Source organism: Ctenocephalides felis, unplaced genomic scaffold (assembly GCF_003426905.1).
Source record: "Ctenocephalides felis isolate EL2017-DRISC unplaced genomic scaffold, ASM342690v1 CF-g0.4_SCAFFOLD_01492, whole genome shotgun sequence".
In the NCBI taxonomy this organism is placed as follows: Eukaryota; Metazoa; Arthropoda; class Insecta; order Siphonaptera; family Pulicidae; genus Ctenocephalides; species Ctenocephalides felis.
The window spans coordinates 49,992,426-50,019,352 of record NW_020537646.1 but is presented as its reverse complement, the minus strand read 5'-3'; the positions used below and the strand labels follow the sequence as shown (position 1 = coordinate 50,019,352).

Genomic DNA, 26,927 nt, shown 5'->3' with positions numbered 1-26,927 from the left:
CCCTACATGGCTAATTCATCAAGATTCAAACATCTCAACTGTCGAAGAGAAAATAAGAAAAGTTGCTCTTAACCATTTAACGATTATTATTATTATTATTATTATTTATTATTAGTATTTATTATTATTATTATTATCATTATTATTATTATTGCCATTATTATTTTTATTATTATTATTGTCGTTTTTCTCTTTTTTTTTGTTTTCTGTAATCCTATAATGTAATGTAGAATATACGCCTTAAAATAACTTGCTATAACTTCACAAATATAAGGGTCTACTACTGCGTAGCCTTATAACAAAGTCAATTTTATTTTATCAGCACAATTACTAAATGTCTATACTGACATCTTGTAGTTTATATTGAATAAAAAAAAACATTGGATACTCGTTCCAAACTAGTGCGTGGCTTTAAATTTGAGAAAAGGGAATTGAGCGTTAAATTGATGTTGCATACTAAACGAAGATTTGCGTTATAAAAAGTTTTGATGTTAGGCAGGCAGATGATACCTTTAAAATCATTATCTTCGTGGAAGTTAAACTCAGGTTTGGGTTAATTATTTTGTTTTTTTAAAATAGTGAGTCTATTGTTTGTGACGGATGTGGGGGATAAGAGTTTTGCGTGAGGGTTTTGAAAATTAAATCTAAGTTGGAGGTCCAAAATTATTTGTCAGAAAGGAGGATAGCATGGTCTACTAGATTAATGATATCTTGATATTAAAGATCATAACATTGATTTTCTAAACCCGAGTATTTTACATTTTGAAACTAATATATTTAAAAGAAGTTTTAGTGAAGGTTGTCTAATATCAATAAGCAATAAAGCAATCAACAAGAGAATTGATAGCTATTCACTCTGCAATGATTACAAAATATTCCTCTACAATTTTTCGAACAATACTATTACTGAATAAGCGTGTCCCTTTTTATTCCGTAACCATATGTTTTTACTAGTTTACACATTTTTTAAAAGTTGCACATTTAAAAAAAATCTTTGAAAAGGCATTCATTCAGCGTTTAAACTTCAACAACTATGTACACAAATTTAGTTTTTTAACTCCAATTCACATTTAGTTTTAAATAGTTGAAATTGAATTAGTTTCAAATGTTAGTTTTTTAACTCTAATTCATAATTAGTTTTAAATGTTTGAACTACTAATAGCTTGGTGTTAATATTGTATCAATTAGTGTAGTATAGTGTTTAATTGTTTTTGTCTGTAAATACCTATTGATACGTTGTATCAATTTCCTTTCCTAAATTAATTACAAATAAACTTTTTAGCTTGCCACTGAATGACGGTCTCGATGAAGACTGAAACGTATCGATTAATAAAGCTGGTTTTCTAATTGCTTTAGTTTTTTTTTACTTGGTGATATTGCCTGACTCTCAACGCACTCGTTTTAATATATATAAACCTCGTGTCACGATTAGTGTTAGAAGTATCGAGCCAAAAGATCGATATTGAGTACTTTGAAAAGTATCTAATCAAAATATCGATGCCAAAAAAATATCGTGGCGAAAGTATCGATAGTACTCAATATCGAATTTTGAGTACTTTTCATAAAAATCAAACATAAGTGCAAGAAAGATCTAAAACTCATTAAATATCATATCACAATATTAGAATGAATTCTATTGCTGCATCTGATGTGTTAAATCAGAATCATTTTCAATATTGTAAAATTTTAACAGTAATTTTTCAATACTACTTTCAAATTCTATAATTTTTCAAAAAAAAAGACAAGTTATAATAGTTGAGTATTTTTGATTAAAACAATATAATGGTCTGATACTATATTCAAAAAGCAATACGTTTTAAGTATTTTAAGCACAATAATATTTTTAATATTTTTAAGTAAAATAATATTTCATAATTGTTGAATATTTTATATATATAATTTTACCAACTTTAAAAAATCGTTACATGTTTGCATAAAACTGCAATATGAAGAAATAAACGGAAAGCAATAAACATTCAGTTTATTGTTAATGACGGTCAAGATATATTATCTTCGACACTTGTAGAGAAACATCCCTTCGGAGCGATGGTATTTAAAGTTTAAATGGTTCCGAGAAACTCAAACCCATATGTTTGCATGTTGAAATTCAAAAACATGAGTATTTTGTGTTAAAAAAGATTCGAAATATAATTATTTAAAATAATAACATTCATCAATTTTTATATATTAGTATTTTGCGTAAAAAAGAATCGAAATATAATTATTTCAAATAATAATATTCATCAATTTCTATGTATTAGTATTTTGCGTAAAAAAGAATCGAAATATAATTATTTCAAATAATAATATTCATCAATTTCTATATATCAGTATTTTGCGTAAAAAAGAATCGAAATATAATTATTTCAAATAATAATATTCATCAATTTCTATATATTATTATTTTGCGTAAACTAGAATCGAAATATAATTAATTCAAATAATAATATTCATCAATTTCTATGTATTAGTATTTTGCGTAAAAAACAATCAAAATATAGTAAACGCAAAATAATCATACTTTATTTGTTGAATATGTTTTTATAAAAAATTTAACGTATTTTAAAATCCGTTTCATTTTACATAAGAGTAATAAATAAACATCTTTATTTATTAGTGGTCGTATTCATTTTGGGTTTTTGAGACTGATGACCCTGAGGGATCGTTTTTGGACAATTTTTTGAACAGTTACGACCACCTAGAGAGACTATTGTATTGCATTTGCAATGAGTGCTGTTCATAGTTGGTCGATTTGTGGGGCTCATAGATTACGTTGTCGATTCTTTTTGAGTACTATCGACGAAAAAGATCGATATTGGCAAATAGATCGAGCTAGAAAATCGAAGCCAAAAGTACTCACTATCGACCGCAAAGTATCGATATTTACTCAGTACTCGATATTTTGTTCTAACACTAGTCACGATGTTGGTTCGCGATGGGCGCCCAAACTACTGAAACGATTTAAAATTTTATTGGCTCATCGTGTGCATATATATCCAACTTAGGTTATAGGAAATTTTGAAAAGTAAATTTAAAATATAAATATATAATTTTTATAAATTTCTGAAAATTTTGACAGAAAATGACAAAAAAAAACAAAACACTAAAATGACAAATGTCAAAATTTATGGAAAAATCTAGAAAAAAAAATTTATGATTTATGAAAATAAATATTTGACAGCTCAAAAAATATAATTCAAAAACATACACATAAATAAATATATCCAACATTTAAATCCAAATTAGATGAAATGCTATATTAAAAATCACTGTTTATAGTTTTAAATCTAACTAAAAATCAATGTTTATAAATTTAAATAAATGTTCACATGAAAAAAAAAATGAAATGTCATTTGTCAATATTTATGATAATAATTAGATAAATAGATTTATAATTTATATTTATTTGATTTAGCTTACCAAATTATTTCGGATACCAAAACTTCATCAAAAAATTATAGATCACAATAAAAAAGCAGCATATAGAATTTAAAATTAATCATAAACAAAACTTTGACACTTCAACAAAAAAAATTTAATAATTGCTTCCAGATGACATCATTTGGGGCAAGTAGAATTTGCGACCGTTCGTACGATTGAAGACATTTTGAAAGTACATTCAAAATTCAGGGACAGGTCTCACGTTGCGACGACCCTTATTAAAATCCACCTGATTGAAATTTGAATCCGTTTGACAACCAAATTTCAAAAAGAGCCGCAGCAGATTTTAAATTTTATTGGCTCATCGTGTGCGTATATATTCAACTTAGATTATAGGAAATTTTGAAAAATACATTTAATATAGAAATTTATATTTATTAAAAATTTCCATAAATTTAGACAGAAATTTACTAAAAAAAACAAAACACTAAAATGGCAAATGTCAATATTTATGGAAACTTCAAGAAAAAACGATTAATGATTTTTGAAAAAAAATTGACAGTTCAAAAAATATATTATTTTTACTAATTAAAAAAGGAACAGATTTATTATAATATCACCAACAGTTATATCCAAATTAGGCAAAATGCTATATTCAAAATAACAGAAATATATGTTTGTAAATTAAAATAAATTTTGACAGTTGTAAACTAAAAAAAAGTGAAATGTCATATTTCAATATCTATGGAAAGTATTAGATGAATAAATTTATAATTTATATTTATTTGGTTTGCTTACCATATTAGTTCGGATACTAAAACTTCCTCAAAACATCATACATAAACATATAACATAAACAAAATTTAACATTTGGTTTGCTTACCATATTAGTTCGGATACTAAAACGTCCTCAAAACATCATACTTAAACATATAACATAAACAAAATTTAACAGGTCAAAAGAATTAATATTTTTAACGAATTCAAATAGGAACAAATACATTAATTATTGCAAGTCATATTATAGGCAATATTACAAGTCATATTATAGGCAATATTACAAATCATATTTTAGATACAGAATAATAGAATTTATCAAATTTAAATAAAATTGGGCGGTTACGAATTTAAAATAAATGCCGAAAATGACGTTTGTTAATATTCTGGGAAATTTATGAATAAATTGATTTATGATTTAGATTTAATTTGCTTATGTTGTTCATTCAGGTGGACATCACTAAATTATTATAAATCATGATTGAAAACTAATTATTATATCATGTTATATTAAATTTCGAAGTGCCAAAAATCAAACATTTAATAGATTTGGACTCGGATTCCTCAGAATGTTATCCATGTTAGTTTCAGGGATAGTATGAATATGAATTTATAGTCGGAAATTTATATTATAAGTGGTTCGTAAGTAATCACAAATTTAAAAAAATACAGCATCATAGAACATGTTAAAATTTCAGCAAGATAAATAGGATAGGGTTATTCTTCATAAATTTTGTAATTTACTCATTTATTCAAATCTTTAATTATTTAATTATATTTATTATTTAAATTAAAAAAAAACACTTTAATCAATAATATTGATCCATCATATTCAAATTTCAATCTGGATTTTATTTATTTTTGGATTGATATGATTTTTTTTAACAAAAGGTTTGAAATTTGGTTATCAAACGGATTCAAATTTCAATCAGGTGGATTTTAATAAGGGCCGTCGCAACGGGAGGCTGGGTATGCTAGTATAAATGTATATATATATATATATATATATATATATATATATGTATATATATGATAAAATTGTTTCTTGGGCATCCATCCAGTAATTAAAAACAGTTTTATTGAAGGAAAATGTTTTTATTCAGAGAACATACGTTTCGGGTCTTGATTGTACATAATGACAGACAAAAACTAGTTGGTTTGGTATTTAGCCTTGTAAATAATATACTTCATCAATCCTACTTAAAAAAAAACGATAATAATTTTAGCAAAGTTTGACGAATTTTTAAATTTTAACTACTTGTCGTAAGGCCGTAATATTACAGTAAGTTCTATAAGACCATGATGTATATCGGCAAAAAAAGTTTCATGAAAATCGGCTTAAATTTTTTTTTCAACAGTTAATTACAAGAAAACGGCTCGATAGATTTTCACTTAAAATTAATCAGTACCATTCCCAACTAATATCTTTCGAACAGTCTTTGATTTTTTAAAATCGGTTCGGTAGGATGAGCTTAAATGTGGACGAAAAGTTTAACACTTTTTTTAAATTGCAAAGAAACGGCTTGGCAGATCGTCTCACAAAACTGACAAACGATAGTCCTCATTGAGATACATCAAATGGCTTTTAAATTTCTGAAATCGATTCAGGCGTTTTTGAGAAAACGTCGATCAAAGGTCTAATATTGACAAATGCCAAAAAAACGATACCAATTTTTGCAAACTTTGACGAATTTTTAAAGCTGAACCAGTTGTCGTAGGGCCGTGTAATATTTTAGTATGATCTAGAAGACTATGGTATTTACCGTCAAAAAAATAATCATAAAAATCGTCGAATTTTTTTTTAAAAACTTCATTACAAGAAAACGGCCCGGCCGATCTCTACCAAAAACTAATCAGGTCGATTCCCAACCAATATCTTTCGAACGATTTTTGAATTTTCAAAATCGATTCAGAATTGCAGGCTTAAACGTGGACGAAAATCTTTTCACTTCTCTGCTATTTACGAAGAAACGGCTTGGCCGATCGTCGCGCAAAACTGACAAACAATAGTCCTCATCGAGATACATCGAATGGCTTTTAAATTTTTGAAATGGGTCCAGCCGTTTTTGAGAAAACGGCGATTTACGGCAAAAAAATCTGTTGGTGCACACGCACACACACATACTTTTTCCAAATTTGGTCTCATTCGATTCAGAATGGCTTGAAACGTCGAGAAAACATAAAATTAGCGAATCGGATTTTTTGATGAAAAAACTTCTCCTTCGGGAAGTTAATAAATGAAAACATGTAAAAAAACATAAATCTAACCAATTTAATAAATTAGTTTTAAAACAAATATAAAGAATATATGAAAAGTATATATGAAAAACAACCATAAAATAAACAAATGTAAAGAAACTCGCCATGCAAATAAATTTGAAAAAAAAACGTCGAGTTATGATAAATGTAAAAAAATTGTAAAATTAAAATAAATAATATATTTTATTATAAAAAAGCTTATTCCAAAAGAACATGTTGTTAGCTTGGAGTATGTATTACGTGTATGTACGAGAGTAAAATGTGTGCGTACCTGTTTGCGGAAAATAGTGGAAACTGTATCGTCATTGGATGAGAGAACAGGATAGAGAGAATTTTAGTGGTTTCTTATTACGAAGATTTTCTCATCGATCATGCGCAGTAGGAACATAGAAAAAATATGGCCTGTAGAAACAATCCATAATCAACGGTTAAATATAATATGTGAATAAAAATGAAAATATAGAAACATGATAAAACCATGATAGACAATGTAAAAATGAAAAAATATCCGATGAAGAGAAATTTATTAAGAAAAAGTATAAATATTAACTATAAAACGATATTAGTTATGGAACAAGTTATTATATAAAAATTATAACATAAAATATATAGTATATATATATATATATATATATATATATATATATATATACGCAAAACAACAATTACATATATGTATACACATACATATATATACAAACACATGCACACATATATATACACATATATGTAAACACACACACACATATATATATATATATATATATATATATATATATACATATACATACATATATGCATATATATACACATACACACATATACATATATATATATATATATATATTATATACATAAAAGAAGTGTCAGGATGTATTGCGCATATTGAAAAAATTCTTCGAAGCATCGCGGTAGATATTACAAAGTGAAGCCGAATCAAATCGTTTGTTAATTTTTTTTTAAAAATTTTATTGGCCTCCGCTTTACAGCATTTTTAGCCACATACATTATTCATTTTATTCTTCATCATATTCTATACAATTCTTACATATAATTTCTTATACAGACATCATATATATACTATCTCTTCTTAAATCCTAATCTTCCATTCATATATATATATATATACATAAAAGAAGTGTCAGGATGTATTGCGCATATTGAAAAAATTCTTCGAAGCATCGCGGTAGATATTACAAAGTGAAGCCGAATCAAATCGTTTGTTAATTTTTTTTTAAAAATTTTATTGGCCTCCGCTTTACAGCATTTTTAGCCACATACATTATTCATTTTATTCTTCATCATATTCTATACAATTCTTACATATATATTTCTTATACATACATCATATATATACTATCTCTTCTTAAATCCTAATCTTCCATTCAACTTTCATTCTTCTTCTTGTTTCTCAATATGTTCTTCTCATCTTCTAAACTTCTTTTTTCCTATTTACTTCTATTTTTTCTTGTATTCTACAAATTAACAATTATTTGGAAGCGCCAGGAGTCGAACCAAAAATCGTTTGTTAATAGCAGGTAATATTTCCCGCACGTCAAACGTCGTATATGTCATTGATTGTAATGATTGTTCAAGTTGTTATGTTGGAGAAACTTCACAATTTCTCTCAAAACGAATGCACCAACACGAACTTAATAGTTTAAACAGGAAACAAAATAAAACCATGATCACCGAACATGTCTCCAACTTTAAACAATCTTTTAATTTCACCAATCCAAGAGTTATCCATCGAGAAGCCAACACTTTACCCAGAAAGTTCGCTGAGAGTATTTTCATACAAATATTACCTGCTATTAACAAACGATTTGATTCGGCTTCACTTTGCAATATCTACCGCGATGCTTCGAATAATTTTTTCAATATGCGCAGTACATCCTAACACTTCTTTTATGTATATATATATGTATGTGTATATATGTGTATGTATATATGTATATATATGTATATGTGTGTATATATATGCATATATGTATGTATATGTGTATATATATATATGTGTGTGTTTACATATATGTGTATATGTATGTGTGCATGTGTTTGGATATATATATGTATGTGTATGTGTATACATATATGTAATTGTTGTTTTGCGAATATATACATATATATTTTCTGTTATAATTTTTTATATAATAACTTGTTCCATAACTAATATCGTCTTATAGTTAATATTTATACTTTTTCTTAATAAATTTCTCTTCATCACATATTTTTTCATTTTTACATTGTCTATCATGGTTTTATTATGTTTCTATATTTTCATTTTTATCCACATATTATGTTTAACCGTTGATTATGGATTGTTTCCACATGCCATATTTTTTCTATGTTCCTACTGCGCATGATCGCTGAGAAAATCTTCGTAATATGAAACCACTAAAATTCTTTCTATCCCGTTCTCTCATCCAATGACGATACAGTTTCCACTATTTTCCGCAAACACGTACGCACACATTTTACACACATTTTACTCTTGTACACACACGTAATACATACTTCAAGCTGACAACATGTTCGTTTGGAATAAGCTTTTTTATAATAAAATATATTATTTATTTTAATTTTACAATTTTTTAAAATTTATCATAACTCGACGTTTTATCAATTTTTTGTTTCATATTTATTTTTTCGTTGTAATTTCGTGTGTTTTCGTGTTTTTTTTTCAAATTTATTTGTATGGTGAGTTTCTTTACATTTGTTTATTTTATGGTTGTTTTTCATATTATTTCACAATATATATTTGTTTTAAAACGAATTTATTAAATTTGTTAGATTTATGTTTTTTTACATGTTTTTATTTATTTTTGTCTGTAATTATGTATTTTTTATATTGTTTTAAATTGTAACTCGAAATATTTAATTACAGCACTGAAGATGGGTCAAATCAAGACCCGAAACGTATGTTCTCTGAATAAAAACATTTTCCTTCAATAAAACTGTTTTTAATTACTGGATGGATGCCAAAGAAACAATTTTATCATATTATTTCACCATCTGCAAAAAAACCTCTCGCTTTATATATAATATATATATATATATATATAATATATATATATATACATGTGTACATAATATTTATTCCTTGTATACAGAAATTTGTTTCCTGAGATATCACAGAACTTAAGTAAGTACAGGGAATATTTATCTGAGTCGACAGAAGGATTTTCTTCCCTAAAGGCCTGGCAGTTTCAAGATTTGGGATTGAAAGCCGCTGCACGTATATTAAGTTCATCGATTGATGAAGTTCTAGCTGTTTTAACCTATACGGCACAGAACTTCCCAACACAGGTGATTCAGTAAAATTATATTTTATGACACAAATATATGTATATATATATATATATCTACATATATATAAATATAAGTCGTGCATGGCATCGTGCCTTAATGGAAATTGCTGGAACTTCACGCACCGTAATTAAAAATTCGAGTAATGAAAGTAATCAATAATTGTTTTAAATAATTTCAAATAGATTATCTACATATATATAAAAATAAGTCGGGTTTTCCTTCCTCGCACGAAGCGATTACGACAATTTTGCATTCGTTGGAAAGTCTTGGGCTCCGCAAGGTTTATATATAAGAAAATTAGTGGTGCATGGCATCGTGCCTTAATGCAAATTGCTGGAACTTCACGCACCGTAATCAAAAATTCGAGTAATGACATTAGTGAGAATTATCAGAATTATGCTTGGTCAAGTCAACGAATAATTTTTGCCGCAAAGAATAATGATGTACACGCACTCGATTTCACCATTCAATAAAAAATTGCTGGCGATTTGATGGCATACCAATGATTCCGACTGATCTTCCGTTTGACTACAAGCGATTGCAATTTCCAGTTCGCAATAACAAGTCGCAAGGCCAATCGCTTAGTGTTTGCGGGATAAATTTCAAATAGTTTATTTAGAAAATCATTGTTTTTTACATGGGCAGTTTTACGTTTCCTGTTCACGAGTTGGAAAACCATCCGCTTTGTTTGTGATAACGTCAGACCAATAAACAAAAAATATGGTTTACCAAAGAGCACTTCAATGAAACGGATAATTTGCGGATTCACTTTCATTTACTTAGAGAAGTTCAACTAAAAAACACTTCATTTTTGTAATCGAAATAAATTCATTACTGTTGTATAATGAATTCAAAATTTTTCCTTTTCAAATATAAAAACAAACAAAAAATTTCTTATGGAAATCTAAATTAGCATTTTGTGTTTTTCATTACAAGTCGTTCACTGCACGCTGCTCTTTTAATACCAACGTCTTCGGTATTCGTATTCTCTCCCACTTGAAAACCACTTGAAATTGTAAAGTCACTCAATCAGATAGGAAAGAAAGGATTAGGGTCCAGTTGAAAAATAGATGTCGTAAGGAGTCTCAAACCTAGTCTCGAAACGTTTGAGAAAATTATTATTTAATAAATTAGTGCAAGAAGAGTGTTGTTTGTTCATATTTCCAAATTAATATATATATATATATATATATATATATATATATATACGAGGTCTGTTCAAAAAGTACCCGGAATTTTCGTTTTTTTCAAAAAAATATTTATTTATTCGTCTACATTAATGTGGTCCCCTTCAAAGTAGTCCCCCCAGATATTATATACACTTATGCCAGCGTTTTTTTCCAATTTTCGAAGCACCCTTGATATTCACTTTTTGATATGTCCTTGAGCACTCTCAGCGATTTTCTTCAATCGAGGAAAACCGCCGTCCTTTCATGGGTCTCTTCAACTTTGGGAATAGGAAAAAGTCACACGGAGCCATATCTGGTGAATTTTTGCACTTTGCAACACTTTATTTCATTTTTTACGCAAAATTTAATACAAATTCTTTGACTTTTCAATTCTTCCATTGTAAAAAAATCGCCGAGCTCAAAAAACACACGTCGAACCTTAGCGACTACCACAGACAAAGTAAACAGTGAATATAGCTGAAAATTTCATCATACTTTAGGGGTATGTATACCACACAATAAAAAAAAAATTTGACAATCAGACACTCCAGACCCGCGAATTTAATTATTAGTAATTCCGGGTACTTTTTGAACACACCTCGTATATATATATATATATATATATATATATATATATATATATATATATCTTGATATGATTTTCAGCCAGTCGTCGAAATAAAGGAAACAAATACAAAATATTTATTTATAATATACGTTTCGACACGGATTGTGTGTCATCATTCAGCAATTCTTTGTTAACGGAATCTAAAAAATATTTACAAAGATTTTTTAAAACATAAACTTAATTTTATATTTAAAACTAGCTGTACCCGTTCACGCTTTGCCGTGATTTAGTTTAAATTAAAAAGTTGAACAAACATGTATATTTGTTACATTAGTTCAACGTTACTACTATCTGTTCAACAATTTACCTACTCAACAATTTGTCTACGAATTTATCTATTAACTTGTTAATCAATCTACCATTTTACCGACTTACCAATTTACCTGTCTACCTGTTTACCTATTAACCTGTTTCACATGTCTACCAATTTACCTGTCAACCTGTTTATCCGTCTTGTTATTTGTCTATCTACCAATTGTCCTGTCTCTACCATTTTACATATCCTCCAATTTACCTGACCACCAGCTATCCAACAAATTACCTTTTCACCAATTTACTTGTCTACCAATTCATCTGTCGAAACGATTGCAATCGTTTTTCAATATCCTTTACTAATATTTACCATTCAGTTGAAAATAATAATTATTGTTTTTCGAATTACTATTTACACTAATATATGAGTGATGTTAAATGTAGAACTGCTTCAAATAAAATGATGATTATTATCAATTCCCACAGTTAACACTTTAATTATCCTTTTAACAAATATTAAAATATGTTTATTAAAATTGTGTATTAAATATTATACACTGCAAATTTATCTGTAGATGTGGATGTATAAAAAAATGATTTTTTGTTTATTCACACAAAAAATCATCGTCTGCTTTGTATTTTATGGTCATAGCATAAGACACACGTGTTGAAAATTGAAGTCTTTTAAATGGTATAACAAATTCAGAAAGAATTAATATATAGCGTTTGCGGTAAAGGTACAATATCACCTTGGATTTTTCTACCTAAAATAATTGCTTTTAGTAATTTACGATCTAAATTATATTTTTTTCACTAATAATTCATTATACATTATTACTTAAGTTTATATTAAAAAATGATTTTTTGTTTATTCACACAAAAAATCATCGTCTGCTTTGTGTATTATGGTCATAGCATAAGAAACACGTGTTGAAAATTGAAGTCTTTTAAATGGGGGTATAACAATTCAGAAAGAATTATATATATAGCGTTTGCGGTAAAGGTACAATATCACCTTGGATTTTTCTACCTAAAATAATTGCTTTTAGTAATTTACGATCTAAATTATATTTTTTTCACTAATAATTCATTATACATTATTACTTAAGTTTATATTTGAAGTGAATGAATTTATCAAATACTGTTCACTTGTGCTCTATTCAACCTACGATCAACAAAATTATTGCAGTAAATGGAGAAGAAAAAAGCGTGTGTCGGAAATCGGCTAATCTTTATTTTAAGTTCAGAAGTGAAAACAATTTGCACTCTGTCACCACCCACCACATGAATTGGATTATAATTCTTATAATTCTGATTTTATCAGAACTTTTAATACATTATTTTAAAGGTAATTAAATTAGCTACAACTTTCTCTATCATAAATTTTACCGTAACTTCTCTTATTTTTAAATGAGAGATATATATATAAATGGCAAATTATTGAAGGACTCGTAAGACACTCTGGTTGTACACTTTATCAATATTTGTGTAACAGAAAAATAATAAAAAGCAATAATTAGTCAGTAAAAAACCTTGAATTTTCATCTATATACCTTTATACGTATCTTTTATATTTTTAAATAGATTTTTTTTCAGGATCTAGCCTAAGATGTAAAAATGTAATGTCTACATTATTATTGCCGAAAAGCGACTGAGATGTGCCAAAAATTAAAATAATATAAGATATATAGTCAACATGCGTCTGATAGGTGATGCAGTCTGCGCATGCATCTCAGTGATTGCAAACTTAGCCTGTAATTCAATTTGATGGATTAGTATTTTTTAACTAATGCAGTTACTTTACTAAATCACAATAGAAAGAAATTTGCTTATTCTTAAATTTATTAAGAAGTTTCATTGTTTCATTGTTTCAAAAATTTATATGTTTTGCATTGGATACGGAATATTTACTCATGTCAATGGATCGTTATGGGTCTGAATTTTTGTACTGTGCTCTAATTTGTATGCAATTTTGGAATTAGGTTCATCTTATTCTCAAGTTCAAAAGTGAAAACTAGTTGGTATTGGTATTTTGCCTTGAGGCAAGTTATATGAACTTCCCGATCTGTGTAAATAATCGGCTTAATCAATAAAAAATAAATTAATATATGAGCGATTAAAAGTATTCCGAGTGGCTTTATTACACATAATTGAAAACGAACGAACACGTTAACTCGGAGTATTTTCTAAAAGCAAATTTTCAAAAATCAATAATGTTTATAATTGAAGCAGTTTCCGTAGGACTTTAATGGTTTAATATGTTCAATGAGACCAAGTATTACTTGTCGTAAGGCCGTAATATTTCAGTAAGTTCTATAAGACCATGATATATATTGCCTAAAAAAGTTCCATAAAAATCTGCTTAAATTTTTTTAACAGTTAATTTCAAGAAAACGGCTCGGTAGATTTTCACCTAAAATTAATCAGCATCATTCCCACCTAATTCTTTCGGACTGGTTTTGATTTTTTAAAATCGATTCGGTAGTTTGAGCCTAAATGTGGACGAAATGTTTAACATTTTTTTCTGTAAATTACAAAGAATCGACTCGGCCGATTGTCGCACAAAACTGAGAAACGATAATCCTCATCGAGATCCATGAAATGACTTATAAATTTTTGAGATCGGTTAAGAAAACGTCGATCAAAGGGATAATTTTGACAAATGCCAAAAAAACGATATCAATTTTTGTAAACTTTGACGAATTTTTGAAGTTAAACGAGTTGTCGTAGGGCCATAATATTTTAGTATGATCTATGAGACTATTTACCATCAAAAAAGAAATCATAAAAATCGTCGAAAAAAAACATTTAACACTTTATTACAAGAAAACGGCCCGGCCGATCTTTACCAAAATCTAATCAGCACGATTCCCAACCAATATCTTTCGAACAGTTTTTGAATTTTCAAAATCGATTCAGAATTGCGGGCTAAAAGGTGGACGAATTTTTTTTCACTTTTCTGCTATTTACAAATAAACGGCTCGACCGATCGTTGCGCAAAATTGACAAACGATAGTCCTCATCAAGATACATCGAATGACTTTTAAATTATTAATAATTAAATTGCTGAAATCGGTCCAGCCGTTTTCGAGAAAACGTCTATTTACGGCAAGAAATCTGTTCACATACACACACACACACATACTTCTTCCAAATTTGGTCTCATTCGATTCAGAATGTCTTGAAACGCCGCGAAAACATAAAATTAGCGAATCGGATTTTTTGATGAAAACATAAACTTCTCTTTCGGGAAGTTAATAATTTAGACACCACGTTTGGACGACACCCATTTTTCAGTGGTTTTATTTGTTTTCAAAATAACGTCGGATATCGATAGAAGAACTTATTATAAGAAAAATATGTCTTATAATGTTTTTCAATAAACATATACTTTTCAATCTTGTGGCTACTGAAAATTCGTTTCTTTTTGGCGTTTTTCATCGTTTTTTTTGCAAATATCTCCAAAAATATACATTTTGACGAAAATCGATATTTTGAGTAAAAAAAATCCTAGGTGATATTGTACCTTTACCGCGGATACTATATATTAATTTTTTCTGAATTCGTTATACTGTTTAAAAGACTGCAGAACAAAGGCCGACGATGAATTTTTGTGTGGTAAATTTGGTAAATCGATGTTTTAGTCGTGAATAAACAAAAAATCATTATTTTATCATCTACACCTATAGGTATGACTAAAAATATTGTATAACCCTTGGCATTAAAACTAGTGGGGTGTATGGCATCGTGCCTTAAGGCAAATTGCTGGAACTTCCCGTACCGTAACGAAATGTTCGAGGAAGGTTTCGAGGTGCCTAATATTTATAAGAATTATATAAACTGATTTTGCACATTTAGCTCTGTATCTTCGAAATAGCTGGGCCTGTCTGTGCCAAAAACTAATAACCACTTCTCCCAATCATTACTAATTCAATGTTTTTTAGATCATTCAAATTGGATGCTCCATTCTCTCAAAAACTCAATTTCTATTTTCTGCACTTTTTGCTTTTTATCTCCGTAACTGCTGGACCTGCCATTGCCAAAAACTAATCAGCACATCTCCCTATCAATAGGAATCGAATGTTTTTTAAACCATTCAAATCGGTTAATCCGTGCGCACGAAAACGTGACAGAAAAAATGCGGACACACAAAACACACACACACACACAATTTTTTCCGAGGTATGCCAAAATGTTCAGAAACTTTCAAAACATCGAGAAATGCAAAAAATTTCAATTTCGATTTTTGGACGATTACAATAACTTACCCAACGCAAAGTTAATAAATTGAGCTATTCTTATATATAAAAATGGATCGCAAAATGTGTTGGTAAGCGCATAACTCAACAACGCCTGGACCAATTTGGCCAATTCTTTTTTTAAAATGTTCGTTGATGTCCAAGGATGGTTCTTACGGCAAGAAAAAATTGAATAATTACAGAGAAACCCTAAAAACAGCTCTTTTCTTTTTCACATACAAACGTTTTCCAACTAAAATCAATAGTAGAATCAATTTGAGCTTTATTGCTATCAAATAAAGTTCATATTAAATTACAAGCACTCACTGCATACTTCTCCTACACGATTATTCGGATTTTGATAAATCTTTCTGAAGTTTGTTAAGGAAATTTTCTAGGATGTACTGGGATGTATGTGCAATATTGTAGAAATAAATGAAAAAAATGCATAAAACGATATGTCATTGTTTGCATTGAAAACAAATGAAAACTATAATCTGCCAAAAATTTCAATTTACTTATGAACCTAGCTAGACAATATTAGAATATGTATAATAAATTCATGATTATGAATAAGAACAATGAAATGTCTACATTATTATGGCCAAAAAGCAGCTGAGATGTGCCAGAAATTAAAATAATATTAAATACAGTATATATATATATATATATATATATATATATATATATAAGTATATACATATAAGTATATGTATGGCAGAATGAATTATACACATATGAACAAATATGACAAATTAATTCACTTGAAATATGAAACTAAGTATTAATCAGGGCCGGTCCTAACTTGAATGCGATGCATGCGAAAAATACGAGCGCACGCCTTAGGGGGCGCCAACACAAGATTCGGATATTAAATTTTCAATATAGTTCTTCTGTCAATATATAATTTTTTTGCATCTTTTACTAATCTTTCCACAATATTTTTAAAATTCGTAAAAATTTCACTTTATACCAACAAATGGGAAAGTAAAGATGAATACATAAAATTCGGCCCTCACGATATCGATTAAGAGAAGTTTAAGATGCAATTTTGGATATCTTAAATAATATGAAATTGAATTAATTGGATCCAACATGAAGTACCAATGTTATGTTATGGATATGGTTATTTTATACCTTTTAAAGACTTCAATTTCCAATATAGTGTGGTAATTGAGACTCATCATTTTATTTAAAGCAGTTCGTCATTTAACATCTCTCATATTATAAATGTATATGCATTTTGGCGTAAAGAGTAATTTAAAAAACAATAATTATTATTTTTAGGTAAACGGTAAATATTAGTATATTATATTAAAAAATTGTAGACATGGGTACAGGACAACGTCTGTCGGGTCATCTAGTTGGAAATAAATTTGTTCAATAAATTGTAATGTATATTTCTAATATACTATTTTGTTGAACATATTTCAATATTTGTTTGTCTGAGAGAGTGGCCGATCCCGTAATAGTCGGCTGGATGCATGTATGGTAAGGATAAAGGAGAGTAGGAAATGACAGTGTGGATACAGGCTTGACAGAGAGTAGTTGAGATTGAGGTTCTGTGAAGAGTGAAGAGAGTTTTTAGTGCAGTAAACGGAGAGGAAAAAAGGGTATAACCTCTGAATTTTTTTACTGTGCTCCGAATTGAATGAAATTTTGGAATTAGGTTCATCTTACCCTCAAGTTCAAAAGTGAAAACAATTCGGGTTGCGCCATTACCCCCCGGGGGGATGACACCCCTTCTCAATTGTGTAATTACATTTTTTCAAAATAACGTCGGAAATCGACAGAAGAACTAATTATAAGAAAATAGTTTTTCAAATAAACTAATACTTTTCAATTTACTGGCCACTAAAGATTCATATATTTTTGGCGTTTTTCTTCGTTTTTTTACAAATATCTCCTAAAATATACATTTTAACGAAAATCATGTAATGAACAAAATAATGTCCATAAAAATCTTAATAAATCGGTTTTACAAAAAGTGTTCTAGGAAAAATATTAAGCAAGATTTAAAAGAGCAAAGTCGTTTTTTATTTCGTTCAAGATTTAATTGTTGTATTTAAAGCCATCTAGTGTCGAGGTTTTACATCTGATGCATTTCGTCGAAATTGGGTTTTATAGTGCTCAACATAAGCTTTAAAATGAGTGCTGTTACAAGTTTTTTTGCGTGTAAAATGAGTGAACTATCATGCAAATAAGAAGCATATACGAAGTTTTTTTCTTTTAAATCATATGGTTTAATGAGCGCCATTTTCACCAGAATTAAAGTAATTCACATTCCATCTAGAATTCACTTCATTATAGACGTCTTGATGGATTCTAGCAGATGCACTACTTTAGTACAAACTATTGTTGAAACCCGAATTGTTTTCACTTTTGAGCTTGAGGGTAAGATGAACCTAATTCCAAAATTTCATTCAATTCGGAGCACAGTAAAAAAATTCAGACCTAAAACGCTCCGTTTACTGCACTATTTGTAATGAGTTAATGAATACACAGAGTTATTGAAGAGTTAGTTGCATTTTATGAGTGTTATTTGAGAGGCAGTTACAAGCTTATAATTCAGAAGTGGGATACCCATATATAGAGGAAAAGTGAGTTTGAAATTATTGTGATCGGGGATTAGAAATCTAAGATAGATTGGATTAGGAGTCTGGCGAGATACTGGAAATCTGAGAGATTAGGAATCTGAGAGAGATTAGAAATCAGGTGATCAATAATTGAAGCAAATTTTTAGCGGGCACTGAGAAACGCGTGAAGTGTAAACTGAATGTGCAATATTGAGTGCGTGTTTGGTGTTTTAAGAAAAAAAAGTGTTTGCAAAGATTTGATAAGATTTATATACAACAAGGCCCATACCGATGAAAACACGCGATCGGAAATGGCGGCTGAAACACAGGTTAAGGGGGTATTCTACTGTAGAATTTTGAAAAAATCGAAATTTTTTTTTTATATTTTCAAAGTTTAGTTATTCAAAAATATGTCATTAAAAGGATTTTTCAAAATTACTTTTATTTCCTGAGTTATAGCCGTTTTAGCGACGTGGCCTCGGTTCGGGTCCGACCCAACTCCAAAACTTTGAACGCGTTTTTCTCGAAACTACTTTTTTCGAGCTGGCGGTAAGGATATCTCGAGTTCTAATGAACCGATTTACTTCAAATTTGCAGAGGATCTTTTCTATACATCGCTTTATCGCGTGGACTTTGCCCAAAACTATAACTTTTCATTTGGTATTTTTAAAAAATTTGGAATTGTTAAAAAAAAACATGAAATTTTTTTTTTCAAACTGCCGCCATTCAAACAAAAAACTTTTTTTAAACTTATCCAAGGGTCATACGATAGCGGCATCTATAATAATTAAGAATCCATCTATTTTTTATGTTTCAAATCACCACTAGGGTTGGAATCATGCACGCCAGGACACCCTCTTTTTTGAGCCCCCACTTTGACTGCTCATAACTTTGTGAATTGTAATTTTTTTTTTTAATTATTTTTTTATGTAATAATAAAATATCAATAAACAAATGATAAAAAAAATAGATAATAAAAATATTATTTGTTTCCTTTATACAGCGTATCAAAAACCGGGCGAAATTCATGTCTTTACACTAGAATACCCCCTTAACGTATTAAAAATGTACACGACGTAGTAATAGGCAATCAGAAAATTTTAGCGATGGTACCCGAATTTAGTGATAATAGCGAGGATGACTTGGAATCCTGGTTTAGAAGATTAAGCGCAATCTCTGAGGTATGCGATATACCGAAGAGGAAACTGGCGTTGTTTTTGGTCTCACGATTGAATTTTATGTAGTGCCAAGTGGGACTATGTCTTCTATGTGTTTACTGGGTAGGGACATGGTGCAACATTGTGAATTAAACGTGAATATCGGAAGGACAGTGGACATTAGTTATAAAAAGGATAGTGAGAATGATATTTTTCTAATAGATACAATTAATGAGTCCGAACAGAGTGTTAAAATTTGTGAAAGCGTAGACTTAGCCTCACGTATGCAAGTAGAAAAGGTTATGCGCGAGAAATATCTCGAAGCCGAACAGCCTACAGAGCCGGCAGTAAAATTCGAATTAAACATAGTCTTGAAAGCGGGAGCAGAGCCATTCCATGTAAGCCCGCGTAGAATATCATATTATAAAAGGGGCCAAGAAGAAGTGATAATACAAGATTGGTTGGATCGGGGAATAATACGACGAAGCTGTTCAGAGTATTGTTCACCAATTGTAATAGTTCGCAAGAAAGATGGTAATATTCTGCTATGCATCGATTACCGCAAACTTCAGGACGATTTATGAAAATCCGAATAATAGTTTAGAAGGATTAACCATTCATACCCCATTACAGAAGAATTTTATATATGATATATATATACATTTATATATATATATATATATATATATATATATATATATCTTATATATAAAAATGGAGCTCTCTTTCAAATGTCCGAATAAAACTCGAAAACGGCTGAATCAATTTGGCCAGTCTTAGTCTTGAAAAATTCATGCCAATTCAGAGAAAGTCCAAAAGGTGAGAAATTATTTCAAATCCGCGTAGAAACTTTACATTTTTAATTTGAAAATTTTTGTAGAAGCGTAATTTAAATAAAACAATGGACGGTGGCAATTTCGTGAAATGTCAAACGCTTTTGACAGATGATGTTCAATTACGTTTAATAGGATGTTTTACGCGAATATTATTTATTTATGATAAATTTGTAGTAAGTAGTTTTGTTTGTAGTTTTATTTATATACAAAAACGTTAGTAAACGGGCCGCAAGTGTTACTAGAGACTCAAAATATAAACTTTTTTGATATGTTAATATGAAAATGCACTTTTTGGCATATTTTTCTCAAACACGGTGCTCTGAAAGATCTCATTTGTATAATTATATACTCATTGGTATTTATAAAACATTTTCTAGGTTATATTATTTTTTATTTATCTTATTTAAATTCAGAACCTAAATTTGGTTTCGATCAAATGGACATTTTGTCGAATAACATTTTTCCAGTTATAATTTCCCAGAATTTATCGCAGAATAGATAGTAATATATGAAGGTCCGGGATTAAAAAGGTCCACCACTGATGTGCCAAAATACAGTAAAGTTAAGCATTGTTTAACAACAATATTTGAAAGTAGAGGAAAAAAGATGTATAGCCAGCTACAAACTTGATTTGAAAACGATAATCTTTGAAATGGGGGAGATAAACGGTAATCTTTGAAAATCCATAATAAAAGTATTTTCTTCCGTTGGTAGTTTTAGCATTAGTTAAAAATGTAATTATTTTGTAAAATACCTTTAAAATTATAATAAGGCTTTAAACCTTTTGCCACCTGCCCGTTACAAGTTACCCCGCATATAGGATAAAAAGGTCTAGATAACAAATTTTTGGAAGACATCAAACAAGCAATTCTACAATGATGAAGTAGAAGTCAGTTTACTGAACATAGTCCGATAATTGTTCGTTTGATATGTCTTATTTGTTGTGATATAATTGTTATGGTTTTCACAATATAGTTTATATTTGCTCAAAGTCAAATTGGACCTTTGTGTCTCGCCCTGCTCTACATATATACTTTTTATTAAATTTACTTTAATTCATCGAATGTAACTTGAAACTTTTCAAAAAGCAGGTCAAAGAAGAAATACTTAATTCAATTTTTATCTCTTCTCGCAAAAATTTGAAAATTTTGTATAAGCTCAGTAGTATTATTTACAATTATACACAAAATCCAGAATCCAAAAAGAATCTGAAAAACTTGAAACGTAATTAATAAGACGAAAGACCAAAAAAGACTCGGATTGGATTATACGATGTTTTCTATAGAAAGTGTATAAAACTTGCAGTTTGATTGTATTGACAAAATATAGACAAACTAATGGTGTTTATTGTTTTTATAATACCTAATTGTATACAGCATTCAAACAACACATCCTTATGCACTTAAAGTATTAATATTTTTGGTTTAGAATATACCTTATTTAGCAAAACAACGTTTGCCGGGTCAGCTAGTATATATATATATATATATATATATATATATATATATATATATATATATATATATTGTTACGATGTCACAGCTAGCAAGTAATGACAGAATTGCAGAAGCTCAACATTTTTTCTCAAACAACCTATCCAATTTAAAACAGCATTATGCTAATGCCCGAAGTAATTTCACAGAGCTAATACAACCTGCAGTCATATACGGACATTTAACACATTTCTTTAGAAATGAACTTGCCATTAATAACACATTTTATCTTATAATTGGACTTGTGATCGGTGGTGCTGGTGGAACTATGTTTGGGTGGTATCTTGCCTGTCCTCCTATTACACCAAATTTTATGAAAGCGGTTGTTGCTATATCGTATCGTGGTATAAATGCTGTGACTTCCAGTCAAAAGGTCCAAGTTCCAGTTTTGAACCAGCAGTCTGACGAATTGCTTATCCGTGTTAAAGCTGCTGGTCTTGTAAAATTGGATGATCGAATTGCTAAAGGCTATGCTAAAGTGTTGCGTAGTCTGTATTCAAAATCTAAGGAAAGTTTTCCAGTGATTCTTGGGAGAGCCTGTTCAGGTGTGGTTGAAGCAGTTGGAGGATCATCAGATTTATTTGAACCTGGAGATGAAGTTTGGGCAATTACGCCTTACTACTTGCCAGGTTTGGCATCAGAATTGACAATAATTCATCAGAACCAAGTAAGCAGGAAACCAAAACAATTAGGATATATAGCTGCTGCAAGTCTTCCTTATGGTGGTTTTATTGCGATGAAAGCCTTAGAAGGTGCCAATTTAAATGAAGCCACTGCTAAAAATAAAAGAATTTTCATATTGGGTGGAAACTCTCCAGTTGGATGCATCCTTGGACAATTACTACAATCGTGGGGAGCTCACATTACAGTATCTTGTGCACCGATTGGTATAAAAGTTGCCAAGGCCTTAGGAGCTCATGATGTCATAACATTGATTCCTGAAAATGTAGATAGCAGTATGGCAGAAGATGAACTTCAGAATAGCACTGATTTATTGTTAAAGGAATTGCAACTGAATGATCCATTTGATACAATATTTTTAACGGTGGAATCAAATATGAAGCATACGCAGTGGTTGAATTTCATAAATAAGGAAGGATGTATTATTAATACTATTGAGCCGGAATTGTTGAGCGATAGCTTTGGTTTAATATTGAGGACAATATATTCTTTTGGTTTTTATGCTAAACGAATTATTGAGCATATTTTTGGAAGACAAACGTTACCAGCAAACGTAATACTAGACAAATTAGCATTATATGTTGATAGCTATCAAATACGTACTGTAGTAGACAGAGTTTTCACACCGTCTGATTCAGAAGTTGCAATGGCCCATTGTGGTAGCGCAGACTCTATAGGTAACACAATAATTAGTTTTCAAGAGACTTGAATATTAGACACAAATCATCTTATTGCCAAGAGTGCCTGTTTTGTATCAATAAGCGAATTTAGTTGCCAATGAATAAACATGTGTGATGCAAAGCGACATTTAGCCAAAAATTAATCAAACAATTGTTTCATAATATTGGTGTGTATATAGAACAAATTTTTAATGTGTATATATATTGTGTGTTTTTAATAAAGATTTTATTCACGTTTTGAAAAGTTATATATATATATATATATATATATATATATATATATATATATGTTAGATGGTAGGGTCTGGGATTTGTAAATATTTTGTAGAGCTTCGGACAAAGAATCCAAAATGTAATAAAAAACAAGTTTTTTTTAAAAAAACATTTCTTTATCAACTGTCGACGTTTCGAAACTAGGTACGTTTCATCATCAGGACATCTGTCAAGAAACATAATCTGAAATTATTTGTATATATACACTAGTTGACCCGGCAAACGTTGTTTTGCTAAGTAAGGTATATTCTAAACAATTTCTAGAGAATCAAAAATATTAATACTTTAAGTGTACAAGGATGTGCTGTTTGAATGCTATATACAATGAGGTATTAAAAAAACAATAAATACAGTAGAACTCCAATTATCCGAATTAATGGGGACCGGGATCCATTCGGATAATCAAATATTCGGATAATGAGAGTTTATTTTTAAAATTGCCATTGGAGAGAAAAAAAGTTACGCTTTGATATTGCACTATTTTTATATTGAATTAAATGAAAGAAACATGACATTTTCACATGTTTTAAATATAAATTAAATGTACTTAAACGAGTTAAAAAAAAAATGTACAAGTTTAGAAATAAAAATCATTGTTTTGTAAACATCTCCGTCAAATCAAAACAAACAATGTGCCTACACTGGCTTTGCTGGTGGAAGAATAATAGCGCACTTAGACTTTTTTTGGACAATTTTTTTTCTGAAAGTGATTCGGATAATCGGCGATTAGAATAGTCGGAGTTCTGATAATTGGAGTTCGGATGATTGGAGTTCGGATAATTGGAGTTCTACTGTATAGAAAACATGGTATAATCCAATTCAAGTCTTTCTTGGTGTTTTGACTTATTGATTACATTTCAAGTTTTTCTGATTCTGTATTTTGTGTATAATTGTAAATAATACTACTGAGCTTATACAAAATTTCCAAATTTCTGCGAGGAGAGATAGAAAATGAATTAAATATTTCTTCTTTGACCTGTTTTTTGAAAAGTTTCAAGTAACATTCGATGAATTAAAGTAACTTTATAAAAAGTATATATATATATAGAGCAGGGCGAGGCATAAATGTTCAATTTGTCTTTGAGCAAATATAAATTATATTATGAAGGCAAAACCAATTATATCACAACAAATAGCACATTTCAAACAAACAATTATCTGACTACGTTCAGTAAAACTGCCAATTACTTCATCATTGTAGAAATGTGCTTTTTTGATGTCTTTCAAAAATAATGTTATCTAGACCTTTTTACCCTATAGGCGGAGTAACTTGGAACGGCCAGGTGGCAAACAGGATTAATATCTTATAAAATTTAAATGTCTTATTTATTATTAATATAATAAAGTCTATAAAAATCTTAAAAAGTTTAAAATTAAATTTTAAACGTATTTTACAAAATAATTACACTTTTAACTGATGCTAAAAAACTACCAACAAAAGAAAATACTTTAATTATGGATTTTCAATGTTTACCGTTTATCTTACGATAGCAAAGTCATTATTTCTATCTATTCTTTGCTTTATTCTATTCTAAAGTCTATCTATTCTTTGATAAATTCTAGGAAATTATATTTGGGAAAATTTTATTCGACAAAATATTCTGAATTTAAATAACATAAATAAAAAGTAATATATCCTAGAAAATGTTTTATAAATACCAATGAGTATATAATTATACAAATGAGATGTTTCAGAGCTCTAAGTTTGAGAAAAATGTGTTTTTCTAAAAAAGAGTGCTACCACGTCAAAAAGTGCATTTTCATATTAACATTTCAAAAAAGTTGATATTTTGAGTTTCTAGTAACACTTGCGGCCCGTTTACTAACGTTTTTGTATATAAATGGAACTACAAACAAAACTACTTACTACAATTTAATCATAACTAAATAATGTCCACGTAAAACATCCTATTAAGAGGTTGAGGGTACTTGGAATTTTTGAAAAATTTATTTTTATTTTTTTGCATTTTCATTAAGTGTAATATCTTGAAAATATTCTCTGAAAATTTTAAGTTGATCCGATGATTACTTTTTCAGTTATTGGACTCTTACCACCGCGTTGACGCAAGTGGAGAGCACGATACTTTATGATTATGTACTCAGCAATTTGTACGATAGCAGAACTAGTATTTACGGTTTGTAGACAAATTTTTTACACTAGTTCGTTGAAGCTTTCAATTTTTTCTGATTATAGATTCAATCTTGAACTAAACATCTTGAAAGTAAATTATCATTGCTGAGATCGTCGTAAATCGGTTTAAAAGCTTTAAAACATCAAGACTTAAGGGAGAATAATCTTGAGTATAAGTATCGAGCTCTCTACTTGCGTCAACGCGCTGGTAAGAGTCCAATAACTCAAAAAGTAATCATCGAATCAACTTGAAATTTTCAGAGAACGTTTTCAAGATATTACACTTAATGAAAGTGCAAAAAAATAAAAATCGATTTTTCAAAAATTCCAAGTACCCCTAAACCATTAATGTTAGTTTAAATTTTTGTGATTGTTTTTCTTGGTGTGGTATGTATCCATTTTTTACTCGTTCAATTTATTTTAAACTATAATATATTTTAAATTTAATATTTTTAAACTCTGTAAAAATTCTTTTAGATACTGTATAAATATTTTAAAAAATAGCTGCATGATGACACCCATACCGTGTCGAAACGTATGAATAAACAGTTCATTATTTATTGTTCTTTTATTTTGACGATTGGCTGCAAGTATTAACATTCAAGAAACTTCGAACAAAAAATCTATATCATATATATATATATATATATATATATATATATATATATATATATATATACTAGATGACCCGACAGACGTTGTCCTGTACCCACCTCTACGTTTTTTTAATATCCTATACTAATATTTATACTGTTCAGTTAAAAATAATCATTATTGTTTTTCGAGTTACTATTTACACCAATATATGAGTGATGTTAAATGTAGTACTGTTTCAAATAAAATGATTATTCTCAATTCCCACAAATAACACTTTAATTACCCCTTTAACAAATATTAAAATATGTTCCATAAAATTATATATTAAAAATTATACACTGCGATTTATAGAACAAATTTATTTCCAATAGCTCAATTTATTTTATTGAATTTAAGGGTTATACACTATTTTTAGACATACCTGTAGATGTGGATGTTTAAATGAATGATTTTTTGTTTATTCACGGCTAAAACATTGTTTTTCCAA

The 26,927-nt window shown here is 29.0% G+C and overlaps 1 protein-coding gene across 1 annotated transcript in view; it reads left to right on the top strand.

The window, feature by feature from the left end:
- Positions 1-26,927, top strand: part of LOC113370316 (UDP-glucose:glycoprotein glucosyltransferase) — a 402,309-nt gene that overhangs the window by 38,976 nt on the left and 336,406 nt on the right. The window contains exon 5 of the mRNA XM_026610986.1: positions 9,531-9,726. Within this exon, the coding sequence (XP_026466771.1) occupies positions 9,531-9,726 (196 nt within the window). The remainder of the gene's footprint in view (positions 1-9,530; positions 9,727-26,927) is intronic.